This window comes from Trachypithecus francoisi, unplaced genomic scaffold, assembly GCF_009764315.1.
Source record: "Trachypithecus francoisi isolate TF-2019V2 unplaced genomic scaffold, Tfra_2.0 Lachesis_group16, whole genome shotgun sequence".
Taxonomy (NCBI): domain Eukaryota; kingdom Metazoa; phylum Chordata; class Mammalia; order Primates; family Cercopithecidae; genus Trachypithecus; species Trachypithecus francoisi.
In genome coordinates this window covers 51,234,620-51,250,133 of record NW_022681461.1, presented here as the reverse complement: position 1 = coordinate 51,250,133, position 15,514 = coordinate 51,234,620, and the positions used below count along the sequence as shown (strand labels likewise).

At 38.3% G+C, this 15,514-nt stretch overlaps 1 protein-coding gene across 1 annotated transcript; it reads left to right on the top strand.

Moving 5' to 3' along the window:
- Positions 1–829: 829 nt before the first annotated feature.
- Positions 830–2,085, top strand: IFNW1 (interferon omega 1). Its single transcript, XM_033237471.1, has one exon. The coding sequence runs from the start codon at positions 1,153–1,155 to the stop codon at positions 1,753–1,755; it is 603 nt and encodes a 200-aa protein (XP_033093362.1). The 5' UTR covers positions 830–1,152; the 3' UTR covers positions 1,756–2,085.
- Positions 2,086–15,514: the final 13,429 nt, after the last annotated feature.

Genomic DNA, 15,514 nt, shown 5'->3' with positions numbered 1-15,514 from the left:
GAGCACTATTGACCTCAGTAAGCAAATGATGGAAGGAAAAGGCAGTGTCTATATTAATCCTCACCTGTGGTCCTAGTGAAGTGTAACCACATGGACCTACATGAATGTTTTCTAGAAGGAAGAAAAACATTAGAGAAGCTAATTCGTTAATCATCATCATCCTCTGTTGTAAATAAAACAGCAAACAAAACCGCGTTTTTGGCTCACATCTGTAATTCCAACTACTTGGGAGGCTGAGGCAGGAGGCCCCAGTTTCAGGCCAGAAGTTTGCAACCAGCCTGAACAACATAGTGGGACCTCATCTCTAACAACAACAACAACAAAAAAAAATCAGCCAGACATGATGGTGCACACCTGTAGTCCCAGCTACTCAGAAGGCTGAGGCACGGAGATTGCTTGAGCCTAGGAGTTAAAGGCTGCAGTGACCTCTGATCATGCTACTACACTCCAACCTGGGTGACAGATTAAGACCTCATCACTAATATCTCTAAAAACCAAACAAACAAACAACAGCAAAATCCTGTTCTTGGTTCTAAAGAGCTTATTTGCTGCAGATAATCTTGTATATCCTAAAGCAAATATAGAAACCCATAGGGCCTGACTTCCTATGTAAAGTAAGGAGGGTAAAAATGGAGGTTAAGGTTAAGGGTTAAAATTTTGTTTCTAGAACAGAGAAAAGGATTTTTTTCATATATATATGAACATATATATACAAATATATATTATATACACATATATTATATATACATGTATTCCGTATATAATGTGTATATATAAATATATAATATATAAAGTTAGTGTAGCAAGTGTATCTGATCATTTACATACATATAGTATATACACTTATTACTTCAGTACCAAAACGTTTTTCATTTGATTAAGCATTCATTTGTACTGACACAGCTGAAGTTTACTCGAGTTTAGCTGAAGTCTAATGCAAAATTGATAGATTATTGTTATCCTCTTAAGGTCATAGGGAGAATACACAAATGAAAACAAAAAAAGAAAGTGAAAGTACAGAGAAACATTCAGAAAATGAAAACCATTTGTTCCTATTAAAAGCCATGCACACAAGGAATGTCTTCAGAAAACCTAGGGTCCAAGGTTAAGCCATATCCAGCTCAGTAAAGCCAGCAGCACCCTCATTTCCCAATGGCCCTCCTGTTCCCTCTACTGGCAGCCCTAGTGATGACCAGCTATAGTCCTGTTGGATCTCTGGGCTGTGATCTGCCTCAGAACCATGGCCTACTTAGCAGGAACACCTTGGTGCTTCTGCACCAAATGAGGAGAATCTCCCCTTTCTTGTGTCTCAAGGACAGAAGAGACTTCAGGTTCCCCAAGGAGATGGTAGAAGGGAGCCAGTTGCAGAAGGCCCAGGTCATGTCTGTCCTCCATGAGATGCTACAGCAGATCTTCAGCCTCTTCCACACAGAGCACTCCTCTGCTGCCTGGAACACGACCCTCCTAGACCATCTCCACACTGGACTTCATCGGCAACTAGAACACCTGGAGACCTGCTTGGTGCAGATAATGCGAGAAGGGGAATCTGCTGGGGCAATTAGGAGCCCTGCACTGACCTTGAGGAGGTACTTCCAGGGAATCCGTGTCTACCTGAAAGAGAAGAAATACAGCTACTGTGCCTGGGAAGTTGTCAGAATGGAAATCATGAAATCCTTGTTCTTATCAACAAACATGCAAGAAAGACTGAGAAGTAAAGATGGAGACCTGGGGTCATCTGGAAATGATTCTCATTGATTAATTTGCCATATAGCACTTGCACATGACTCCGGTCATTTCAAAAGACTCTTATTTCTGATTTAATCACAGAATTGATTGAATTAATTCTGCAAATACTTTGTCAATATATTAAGCTAGTATATGTTAAAAAGACTTAGGTTTTGGGGCATCAGTCCCTAAGATGTTATTTATTTTTACTCATTTATTTATTTATTCTTACATTTTATCATATTTATAATATTTACATTCTTATATAACAAATGTTTGCCTTTACATTGTATTAAGATTACAAAACATGTTCAGCTTTCCATTTGGTTAAATATTGTATTTTGTTATTTATTAAATTATTTTCAATCAAAACTTCTTGAAGTTATTTATTCTAAAGCCAAAATTCAAGCACTAGTTTTCTGAACCAATGGATGGTAATATATACTTACCTATTCATTCATTCCATTTACATAATATGTATAAAGTGAGTATCAAAGTGGCATATTTTGGAATTGATGTCAAGCAAAGCAGGTGTACTCACTGCATGACTCTATCAAAAGATCTCGTGCAACTAATAAATATATACACTTACTATGTACCCATAAAAATTTAAAAAGTTATTTTAAAAAAGAAATACAGGTGAATAAAGACAGTTTCTTTCTGTGTTGAATAGTTTTCATTCTTACAGGAAAAGAAACAGTAAAGCTGTACCAATTTCACCATATGAAACACTACAAAGATAAGGAAAAGAAAATGATGTTCTCATACTAGAAGCTTTAGGTGCAAATGATGATGAGAAAGAACAATATTAGATGTCCTTTCTAAGGTGCCTGGGAGATATGAAATTGCAGAAATCTTATTGACAGTTGGGAATATGGGTCTAGAGTGAACAACGAATGCATGGGCAAAGGTATTAATTTAAGATTCTTTATTGCATGTCTGGTAACAAGGACATAGGAATGAATGTAGTCACTTATAAACAGAGGGGACAATAAGATGAGGACATAACCTTGTCCTGCAGACCCTCAGCATTCAAAGGTAGTGCAGAGAAGGAGAATATGTAAAGGAGGCTGAGGTAAAGTAGCCAGTGCAGTTAGAAAGAGAAATTGGAAAGAATGAGGGAGAGTCTAATGAGGGGAAGACAGTGGTGCTTTCAGGGAAGGTGAGGGCTGAACTGTCCTCGTGAACCTGGAAACAGACTCCATTGATGACCTTAGGAGGATCTGGGTTAGTAGAATGAATGAGATAGAAACACGATTGGCGTAAGTTGAAGAGGAAACACAAAAAGAGAAATTAAGAACACTGTGTTTAGAAAATTATTTGGGGAAGTTTGTTTGTCAAGTGGAAAAAGGAAGTAAGGTGGCATCTAGAGAAGAAAGTGGATTAAAGTTTTCTGTTATTTTTTTCATGTTTTTTGAAATATGTTTTTAAAGAACTGTTTTCAGAGGGCAGGCGCGGTGGCTCACGCCTGTAATCCCAGCGCTTTGGGAGGCCGAGGGTGGCGGATCGCGAGGTCGGGAGATCGGGGCGGTTCGCGAGGTAGGGAGATCCCTACCATCCTGGCCAACATGGTGAAAACTCGTCTCTACTTAAAGAAAAAAAAATGCAAAAATTAGCTGGGTGTGGTGGCGTGGTGGTCCCAGCTACTCGGGAGGCTGAGGCAGGAGAATCGCTTGAACCCAGGAGGTGGAGGTTGCAGTGAGCCAAGATGGCGCCACTGCACTCCAGCTGGCTACAGAGCGAGACTCCGTCTCAAAAAATAAAATTAAAAAAAATTATTTTTGGAGAATGAATACAAAACGTGAACATTTGAGTATTTGATTTAATTGCTTATTTGTTTGAATAAATAGTAATCTATCCGTGTTCTAATTAATATTACTTTGTAATAAGCTTCAAGATTACCTATTTGCTTGTTAATATTCTTTTTTTCTATCAAATTTTACAATCAGATTTCATTTTATTCTGTTATTTATTTACTCTATATTTTATGTTGGTCATATACATTACTTGTTTTTGATCTTATGATTTCTAATCATTGAGATGTACATTTTCTAAAAATTGTAACCATATTCTTGTGATGGACACTTGTTTTTAACTTCACCTGTATTCAAAGATCTGGACAATTCCTTTTTTATTTAAATCATGGAATGTCTAGCATGAAAAACTAAGCCTCTCTCTAATGGTATTTTACTTTTGACTTGACATATATTTAGTTCCCTCTCGTGTAAATCTGTTTTTATATTCAATTCATTTTGATTTCTTTTTTGAAATTTACAATGAACACTTAATAATAATGTTTATGGGGTTATGTTTCCATATATGTATGCACTGTAATGAGCAAATCAGGGTAAGTAGTACATCCATCACCTTAAATATTTATCGTTTCTTTGCGATGAGGACACTCAAAAACCTGGCCAGGTGCAGTGGCTCAGCCTGTAATCCCAGCACTTTTGGAGGCCGGGGTGGGAAGATTGCTTGAGCTCAGGAGTTCAAGACCAGCCTGGGCAACATAGCGAAACCCCACCTCTACAAAAAATAGAAAAATTAGCCAGGCATGGTGGTGCGCACCTGTAGTCCCAGCTACTCAGATGGCTGAGGCGGGAGGATTACTTGAGCCTAGGAGGTGGAGGCTGCAGTAGGCAGAGACCGCACCACTGCACTCCAGCCTGGGCAACAGAGTGAGACAGAATGTCTTAAAAACAAAACAAAATCTTTTAATTATTTTGAAATATATATTACTGTTAACTCTATTCATCCTACTATTGTATAGTCCATCAGAATTTTTCAAATGTGTGATACAAATGGTAATATAAGTTGCTTTTTGTTAGAGTGTCAGGTAATATTCCTAGAATATTTTATTAAAATTTTCTTGTATTTTTTATTAACAACTGACACTGTAACAGTAAAACAGCAAAAGAACTATAACATAACTAACTTCATTTTTATTTAGGAGGCCTTTGTCCATTCCTGCACATAGGCTAGGATAATTTCAGAGCATTGAGATAATGTGCAAAAACAGCCATCATGTAGTTTTTGAAACTAACTCTGAGATTAAAGGGGAAGTATGTAAGCAACTATGTTTTGTTAAAGATTTACAGGAGCATCATGACTTGATCAAGGACAAAGGTGTCCCCAACTTCCCAGGACCATTGCTGGCACCCAGTTGTCTGCAGTCCTTGGTCACCTGTTGATACCAATCCCCTCTGCTTCCCTATATTCCCCTCCATCCAGACTGAACAATTTAAGACGGTATTTTAAAATGCAAGTTTTGCTGGCTTTCCAAACAAACCTGCTTTTTCTCCCACCAATTCTCATCTCTCATGTTTGACTTTTTGAGTAGCGAGCAGTCAGATCTGGGTTTGGTAACAATATATCTTTACCATAAGTGTAATTACCACTGAGAGTAGAATGTTTTTGAGATTATTTGCCTTATAACTACAATTAGTAAACTTTCTTCATTGTTATACTTTTTTATTACTGATACTTTAAAACATTTGATTTTTCTGGTTAAGCTAGCTAAGGCTAGAAACCTACTCCCACCACTTGACATCTATTTACTTAAATAATTCAATTTACTTAATATTTCAACATATATCACATTATCAAAAATTTTAATCCACCTCCTTGCAGGAAACAGCTTTGTTAACTAGAGTACAGTGTTTATGAACAGATTGCTTTGCTTTTAAACTTACAGATACCACTTATTTTCAAAATTACATAGGTCAGCAACTTTTACCTTATTCCCCTTCAGTGGGATCGTTTCCTACAACTGTAATTCATTTTAAATTGTTTTGTTAAATTCTGCATTCATCTTAGAATCTCCCAACCTCTGAACTGATTTTTTAAATTTGGATACAGTAAGGTCCACTCCTCATGCTATAAAGTTTTATAGACTTTTACAAAGGCATAGTGACATATATCCACCATTATAGGATCATACAGAATAGCTTCACTGCCTTAAAAAATGTACTTTCATCCATTCACCCCACACATGCTCTCTCCAAACTCTTGGCTACACTAAGCTTTTTACCATCATAATTTTGTTGCCTTTTCCAGAATGTCATACACTTGAATCATGTGTCCTTCTCAGGGTGGCTTCTTTCACTAAGCAGTATGCATTTAAAGTGTTTTTATGGCTTAATGGCTTATTTTAATCATTTAATGATATTGTATTGCATGGGTATCATATCATTTTTATTAATTGACCTATTGATGGACATCTTGGTTGGTTTAAAGTTTAGGTAATTATTAATAAAGATAATGTAAACATTTATAAGCAAATTTTTTGGACATGTTTTCAAAGCAGTTGGGTAAATACTTAGGAGTCCAATTGTTGTTTACTATGGTAAGACTGTTTAATTTTGTAAGAAACTGCTAGGATGTCTTCCAATGTGACTGGACATCTTGTATATCCACCAGTAATGAATATGTGTTCCTGTTGCTCTGCAATTGACAATAATTAGTATTGTCAGTTTTAAAAAAAAATTTTAGCTATCCTTATATATGTATAATGACATATTTATTATTTTAATTTGCAATATCCTAATGACTTATCTGGGGCTTTTTTTTCCCCCATAAGAGCTAATCCATTCAGCATTTCAATAGCATTGACCTGAATGACATGCATGTGAACTTACATGGCAACTTTGTTCACATTGACTTTCATGGTTTGAGTAGGGGTCTAAGGTGAGCCCTAGAAACATTGCATCTTAACCAGAAATTGCAAGATCTACCTGTAGGACATGAGCTCTGGGTGTGCCCAAAGGAGATTTTATACATCTCTACCAAGGACATGAAGTTCATAGGAGTCCTTCAACCCTAAAGGGCCATACATTCACACTGTATTCTCACACTGTGTATTTTTTTTAAAGAACTCCTGGAAAAAGGGCACCAAAGTCATTTACCCAAAATGAGACTGCAAATGTCCTGCAGACATCTTTCTGTTCAAAGTGCACCCACATAGTTTTGACAGGATAGCACCAATGTGCTCTACAGGGCCCTCATCAGTTGTAAGCATGTAGAGCCTGAATCAGGTTGTGTGTGTCAGGAGAGAAAGAGGGAGATGTCTTGACTAAGTACGATGATGGCATTACCATTCCTTCCAGCTCAGTGGGTCATTCCTCCCCTCTTCACTTGTTCTTCCTCTTTCCTGCTCCCCCAACCTCCATTTTCCTCACTCTGCCTCATTTATCTGCAGCCATTGGGTGGCTGCCCCATAAACATTCCCTTTCTGATTACTATATGATACCTAGTCCTGCAATGATGTCATCAAGCTAGGCACCATATAGGCTCCAAGGGAAGAGGTGTACCTAGGAGAAACTCAATGGGGACAATTCATTATTGAGTTCAAAATCTGTATCTAAACAAAACCCACAAACCCATGGAAGATCACTTATTTTGTGCTGGGCCTTGCCACATCAACTCCAGCAGTAACCACCTCAGCAATATCACACAAACACCCCCTCTCCCTTAAGTTCAATCAGTTCTGTGTCCATTGGGGGTAGTTTTTCTAACAAATACTGCTGTTTTCAGGAAAATATTTTTATCCCTGAATCTTTTCAGATGTGGGCTGTCCTGTGGAGGTTGAGAGGTATATCAAGGTGACCCAATTTTCATGTCCCTAGCTTTGAAACCAGTTCTTTTCTAGTGATATGGGGGCCACTTGAAGATATGTGGAGATTTCTTTCTCAAGGAATGTGAAGAAATAGGAAGATATATGAAGATTTTTCCCGAGTCTGATAGTGTGTTCTCCTTCTACTCCAGATTTTCTAAAACCTTATATCTATTCTGGCTTTTCTTGGGCCTCCTCTCCTTCCTCTCACCCTCCTCACCACCTGTACAGAGCAAGGAGAGTTGGGGTCAGCTCTACTTTTTCATTAAGGTCAAAAAAAGAATTATTGGAAGCAGTGCTCGTCTCACCTCCTGTGTCAAGAATAGAGGGAAGATCTGGGGGGCAAGTAGAAGCTATTCCCCACCAAAAGATTCAAAGTAATGGAGATTTATCCCTACCCTTCTGAACTTAGGGCTACAAAGGTCTAATGCCATTTTTTGGACATATGACGTGTCTTGTCTCCTACTGTTTTTACAGGCTGAATAGGAAATTTTTGGCTCTATGATGCCTGCTTAACCCCAACTACTCCGTCCCATGACTGTATAATGTTATATTATTACATGGTCCTTATCGAGGGGAGGATTAATAAAGCCATATTGAGACATGGTATGTATTAGATTTTCTTATTTTTAAAGCCCCATTTGTATTTTTTGTGTTTTTATGACAATATTATATTAATAAGATGTTTAAACTGAGATATAGTCACAAATACAAATAAAAAAAACCCAAAATGAGGTCCGGTGTGCTATGTCACTGTCAACATCCCTCCCTAACCCTGATAACCTTCAAAAAGTCAAAACTGGCTCTTGACTTGGTCTGAAGCTGACTTATTTGGTTTTCTGAGCCCAAGCTTCTGGCTAACCCTAAACCTTTCCTAAATATGACTGAAGAAAGGACATTTTTCTTTTTAGAAAAAAACAAATATATAGGGAAATATAGATAGGCTACTTGTAATAGAGACAGCCTACTTTGGAGGATGTGGTAAATGAAAACTGATTAATTTTCTCTGATTTAATTGAAACATTTCTTTGAGATAAATTTTGCAGGCAGTGGGGAATGCAGGAGGACATTCTGGTTGACCTGAAAGAAACATGGTCCCAGAGACAGAGAGTGGGCAGGGTGAAGAACAGCCTGATGGATCTCCGGCTGTGTTCCTGAAGTCATGCCAGAGGCCATTATCCAGGGCTTCACATAGCTGAAACATTTTGGGAGCCCTCACTTGGAACCATAAAAGATGAAGGACAGTGAACTGAGCCACTGGATACTTGAAGTGTGTCAGATTAGGGGAGTGGTTAAGATCCTGAAAGTGGAAGGATACGATGAGGTGGGGGCAGGTAAGGTGGTGGTATCCAAAGGTAAATGGGATCTGGATTGGAAATAGAGTTTGGTATCTGAGGTGCTCTGGGTGTGGAAGGAAAAAGATAAGTTGTAGGGGTTTAGGATGGTCCTGACAACATGGGATCCAGTAACAAAGGAGGTTCTGACTGAGGAAAGGAATCCAATGGTTATATGGTTAAGAAGAAAAAAGTAAGTGGGTGATAAGGTCCAGTCAGAAGGTGGAGGCAAGAAGTAAAGAGGCCAGAGTGAGCTAGTACTCAGTGAATCCCACAGATGACATCACAAGATATGTATCTTCCCCTGGCTTCATGAGCAACATGATGTCTGCTTTTGTGGTTGTTGTAACTCAGTCCTCAGATAAAGGATCTTACTATAAATCCTTCAGGAAGCTACTCTGCAAAGGAAGTCTTGCAGGTGCCTACAGGTGATAAGAGGTACAACATATATTCAGAAGTAGGACAGGACAGGCAGGCCTGGCAGGTGTCATATTCTTCCATATTTCTGACTTCATGACACTTTTTCCCTCACTCTAAGGTTTGACCTCACATCACTTTGTCTATGGGTTCTCCCTCTCATGTCAACTCCAGGCTTCACTCAGGCCCCAGATTTCCATAGGCAACCTAGGAAGAGAGATGTCTGGAATAACGAAGGAGTATAATCCATTTTCTGAGGAGAAAGTAGATCTGGTGCCTCTTTATCATCTCTGCAATGAGTGCTCTAAACAGAGAAGAAAGGAGCCTGAGTACATCAAGTGAAGGCAGAATCTTATAGGAAGCCGAGTAGAGTGCTTCACTGGGAAAAAAATCTTTTAAGATTAGAATCTGAATGCTCATGATTTAGGATTCAAGTCAAAGTTCCAAGGACAATAATAGTAAGGTTTACTATATAGAGAGCTAGGTCACTTTAAAGCACTCTCACATACATTGTACCAAGTGATCATAACAAAAACCCATGAGGTTTGTAGGTTGGTAATCTCTGAAACAAGGAATCTGAAACTTAGGGAAGTTAACTTGCAGTATGTCCAAAAGAAGGACTCAGAAATCTTACCTCCAAATCCAACGGTCCTTTCACTACATCTCCCACCACCACCAAGACCCATGGCCCAATTCAATCATTGTTCAGTTTCCATGGATAGGCAGAACAGATATTAGGAGAAATGTCCCAGGCCTGATAGTCTTTGTAAAAGGCTCCCATCCAAGATCATTACTTTCTGAGAATGAATGATTCTAAGAACTGATCTATTTTATGATTGTAGACCCATGACCTCATAGAAGAGAGATATTAAGATTAACCTGGGGAGAGCCTGGCATTCAATAGCAGATCATGACCCTTGGAAGCTCCAGACATGGTTCTTTTCCTGCCTCTGTGTTTATGCTGAAAGACAAGAAAAAAAAATTCCCTGGTAAGATAATTTCACTCCCCTCTTTCTAAAATATCAGCAGATATTCATTATTATTAGGTTGGTGCAAAAGTAATTGCAGTTTGCGCCATTATTTTTAATGGCAATTACTTTTGCAGCAACTTATGGTAAATAATGTTATTCTCTACATTGATTTTTAAGATCTGTGTTCTTTCCATGTTAATCATTTCGATCCAGATAAGGATATTTTTTCTAACTCTTCTCTGAGAAACTAAAATATAGAATGGAATTCTGCACTTCTTAGAAAAATATTTCACACACTACTCCTCTGCTGAAGAAAGGCATGGAATCTCAGATTTTTAGGATTGCATGTGCTCCATGTAATAGAACTTCCTGAAGACATGTTGAGTACTCTCTGATTGGAGACTTTGAGAGGCTCAGCATTGCTCTCCATGTTGGCCCTGGGACAAAGGAGAGGCTTGTTATAGAGACACCTGAGCTGGGAAAGAGGCTGATGAACAAGGTCTTGGGGCCTGTTCTCTTAGGGTACCTTAATAGACCAATCCACAGCCTCTGCATCTGTGGTCTAAAACTTTATTCTGGAGCCATGTACCACACCCAGGTAGATGGTCTGTGAACAATGGATTGAAGTCTGAGTCCTCGGTGTATCCCTCATCCTGATCATTCTGTTCTATGCTGATGATTTCCCAATCCCTCCTGAGACTTCTTATTCAAAGACTCTCTGTACTCTAATAATTAATTTAGAAAAGCAGAGAGAGAGAATATGAGTCCATTTATTTTGTGGATTGAACCTGGGGTTCCCTTACCAGACTGATGTTTCAGATTTTTTCAAATGTTGGTAAATATGGACTCCACTGAGTGTATTTACATGACAGCAAGAAGATCCTAATGGCACACAAAACTAAAAGATGGACCCAAAGTCCCAATGCTAAATAAAATGCAGAAGAACCTAAAGTTCTCCATGATCTGAAGTGTGTTGCTGCCTCAGTAACTGGACACAGAGAATACATGGTTTCATATACAGTCCCAGATCAGCACCACAAAGTTACACTATGACCCCAGAGTGTTCCTAAGAGTGGAGGAGGAGACAAAAAAGTGGAAAGGGAGCAGACAGCCCCTCCATACTCTCCATCCTAGCAGATCCCACCATGCCTCTGGTCTCTGGATCCTGCTGCTTTTCTCTGGGACTTCCTGCTTTCTGACTTCAACCTTACAGCATGTCATAAATATGTATATATCTTAGTGTGATGAATAAGCTATCTGACCACTCACTTACCCACTCTCCAAGGAGCTCTCAGATACTATGTAGCCATATTTATACAGACAACCCGTTCCCTGAGTCAGGCATTGCAGCCTGAAATCCTTTTTCCTTGATTTGTTAGCTGTTCTCTGTGTAATATTTAGCTTCTGAAAGGTATGTGTTTCAGATGGTTATGCCTAAATTACCAGGTAATAATTTAAGTCACAGTAATGTATTGTTCATGCTAATAATTCCTATTCCCCTGTGATATCTACCAATAGGCAAATTTGGTGCAAGGAGAGCCAGAGGGTCTCTTATGCACTCTAATTTGGCAACTGTGGCACTGTCATGGTGAGGACCAAGTGACAGCCATCGAAATCAACTGCTGAAGTCTACTCTGTGATAAATCAGGTAATATCCTCAACTTGAAGGTGTTCTCAGTCTCTTAGGAGAAGACAGGACACATGCATATTAATTTGAATGCAGGATAATTGGTGAACTAAAAACAGCCTGTGGAACAGGCTCCAGGAGCTCACTTATTGACAGTGAAGAACTTTGGCCAGGATGTGGGGTTTTCACAGGGGTGAGGAGCAATTTCCAAGTAGACATAGAGCAGAACTGCATTCCTGCAGACAAAACAGCTTGAGCAAAGACATTTCCTAACTGCAGTGTGTTCCTGTGTTCCTTTTTCCATTTTCCAGCTTTAATTGATAAAAAATGACATATCTTAAACTGCATATTTGAAAATCATGCAATTAGATGATATTTTAACATATGGATATGCCCATGTAACTATCACTACAAAGAAAAAAAGAAAATATTTACCATCCTTAAAAATTCTCCAGGGCTCTTTTTAATGCTTCCCTAACTTTTCCCTCCCTATCTTTAGGCCACCACTGATCTGAGTTCTGTCATTGCTAGCTTCCATTTCATAGAATGCTATAGTTATGGGCTGAGTGTCTCCTCAAAATTCATTTATTCAAATCCTGCCCCCCAATGTGTTGGTATTAGGTGGTATGCCTTTGGGTGGTAATTAGTTTAGATGAGGTCATGAGGGTGGAGCCCCATGATGGAATTCATGTCTTTATAAGAAGAGGAAGAGACATTGGAACTTTTTCTCTGCCACGAGAAGACACAGTGAGAAGGTGGCTGTCTGCAAGCCAGAAAGAGAGCCCTCACTAGAAACCGCATTGGCCAGCACCTTCATCCTGGACTTCCCAGCCTCCAAAAATGTGAGAAATAAAGGTTTGTTATTTAGGCTACCCTGTTTATTTTGTTATGCAGGCCAAGTGACTAAAACAGATATATAAGTGGAGCAATATTATAGGGACTCTTTTGTCTGGCTTCCTTCATTCAACCTAAGTAAGATTCACCCATGTTATTATTGTGTTTATCAATAGTTCATTCATTCTGTGGGTATATAGTATTCCATTGTATGATTATACCACAATTTGCGTTTCTCTTTACTTTTTTATGGATATTCGGGTTGTTTACAATTTTTGATTTCACAAATAAAGCTGCTATAAACTTTGTTGTACAAGTCTTTGCATGGACATATTTCTGCAGTAAAACCTGTAGGTGGAACGTCTTTGTCTTATAGTAGGAGTATTTCAGAAACTTTCAAACACTTTTCCAAAATGGCTACCCCATTTTTATTTCCATTAGTGATGTAAGTGTTCCAGTCACTCCACAAACTTGCCAATACTTGATATGGTCAGCCTTCTAAATTTTAGTCAGTCCAGTAATTCTAGCTGGTGGGTAGTGGTATCTCACTGTGATTTTAATTTTAATTTTCCTAATTATTTATGATGTTAAGCATTTTGTGACATTCTTGTTTGTCATTTGGGTATCTTATTTGGTAAAATGTCTGTTGAAATATTTTTGTCCATTTTTGTGCCTTCTTTGTGCAGTTATAAGCATTCCATGGTTTTAGTTATAAGTACTTTGTTAGATAAACATTTTACAAAGTTTTCCCAGACTCTACCTTCCCTTTTCATTTTAATAAAACTATCCTTTTAAAAATAAAAGTTTTTAAATTTTGATTAAGTGAAATTTACCAATTTTTTCATAGATTGTGCTTTTAGTGTTTCTAAGTAAAAATTTTTTTAATATTCTCAAAATTGTACAGTTTTGGGTTTTATACTTAGTTTTGTTACCAATATTGTGAGTTAATTTTTTCATATAGTATGAGGTGTAGGTCAAGATTTATTGCTTTGCGTAGGGATGCCTATCTCTTCCAACACCATTTGTTTATTCAGTTATTTTTTTTCATTTTTTAAATTACACTTTAAGTTCTGGGGTACATGTGCAGAACATGCAGGTTTGTTACATAGGTATACTTGCACCATGGTGATTTGCTGCACCAATCAACCCATCATCTACCTTAGGTATTTCTCCTAATGCTATCCCTCCCCTAGCCCCCTACCAGCTGACAGGCCCCAGTGTGTGATGTTCCCCACCCTGTGTCAATGTGTTCTCATTGTGCAACTCCCACTTATGAGTGAGAACATGCAGTGTGCGGTTTTATGTTCTTATGTTAGTTTGCTGAGAATGATGGTTCCCAGCTTCATCCATGTCCCTGCAAAGAACATGAACACATCCTTTTTTATGGCTGCATAGTATTCCATGGTGTATAGTTGCCACATTTTCTTTATCCAGTCTATCATTGATGGGCATTTGGGTTGGTTCCAAATCTTTGCTATTGTGAACAGTGTTGCAATAAACATACGTGTGCATGTGTCTTTATAGTAGAATGATTTGTAATCCTTTGGGTATATATCCAGTAATGGGATTGCTCGGTCAAATGGTATTTCTAGTTCTAGATCCTTGAGGAAATGCCACACTGTCTTCCACAATGGTTAAACTAATTTACGCTCCCACCAACAGTGTAAAAGCGTTCCTATTTCTCCACATCCTTTCCAGCATCTGTCTTTTTAATGATCACCATTCTGACATGAGATGGTATCTCATTGTGGGTACTGTGGTTTGATTTGCATTTCTCTAATGACCAGTGATGATGAGCTTTTTTTCATATGTTTGTTGCCTGCATAATTGTCTTCTTTTGAGAAATGTCTGTTCATATCCTTTGCCCACTTTTTGATGGGGTTGTTTGTTTTTTTCTTGTGAATTTGTTTAAGTTCTTTGTAGATTCTAGACATTAGCCCTTTGTCAGATGGATAGACTACAAAAATTGTATCCCATTCTGTAGGTTGCCTGTTCACTCTGATGATAGTTTCTTTTGCTGTGCAGAGGCTCTTCTGTTTAATTAGATCCCATTTGTCTGTTTTGGCTTTTGTTGCCATTGCTTTTGGTGTTTTAGTCATGAAATCTTTGTCCATGCCCATGTCCTGAATGGTATTGTTTAGGTTTTCTTCTAGGGTTTTTATGGGTTTAGGTCATACATTTCAGTCTTTAATCCATCTTGAGTTAATCTTTGTATAAGATGTAAGGAAAGGATCCAGTTTCAGCTTTCTGCATATGGCTAGTCAGTTTTCCCAACACCATTTATTCAATCGCGAATCTTTCTCCAGTGCTTGTTTTTGTCAGGTTTCTCAAAGATCAGATGGTTGTAGATGTATGGCATTGTTTCTGAGGCCTCTGTTCTGTTGCAATGGTCTATACATCTGTTTTGGTACCAGTGCCATGCTGTTTTGGTTACTGTAGCCTTGTAGTGTAGTTTGAAGTCAGGTAGCATGATACTTCCAGCTTTGTTCTTTTTGCTTAGGATTGTCTCAGCTATGTGGGCTCTTTTGTGGTTCCATTATGAAATTTGAAGTAGTTTTTTCCAATTCCGTGAAGAAAATCAAAAGTAGCTTGATGGGGATAGCATTGAATCTATAAATTACTTTGGGTAGTATGGCCATTTTCACAATATTGATTCTTCCTTTCCATGAGCATGGAATGATTTTCCCATGTATTTGTGTCCTCTCATTTCCTTGAGCAGTGGTTTGTAGTTCTGCTTGAAGAGGTCCTTCATATCCCTTGTAATTTGTATTCCTGGGTATCTTATTCTCTTTGTAGCAGTTGTGAATGGGAGTTCACTCATGATTTGGCTCTCTGTTTGTCTGTTGGTGGTGTATAGAAATGCTTGTGATTTTTGCACATTGATTTTGAATCCTGCGACTGCTGAAGTTGTGTATCAGCCTAAGGAGATTTTGGGCTGAGACAATGGGGTTTTCTAAATATACAATCATGTCATCTGCAAATTTTTTAGTTGAAT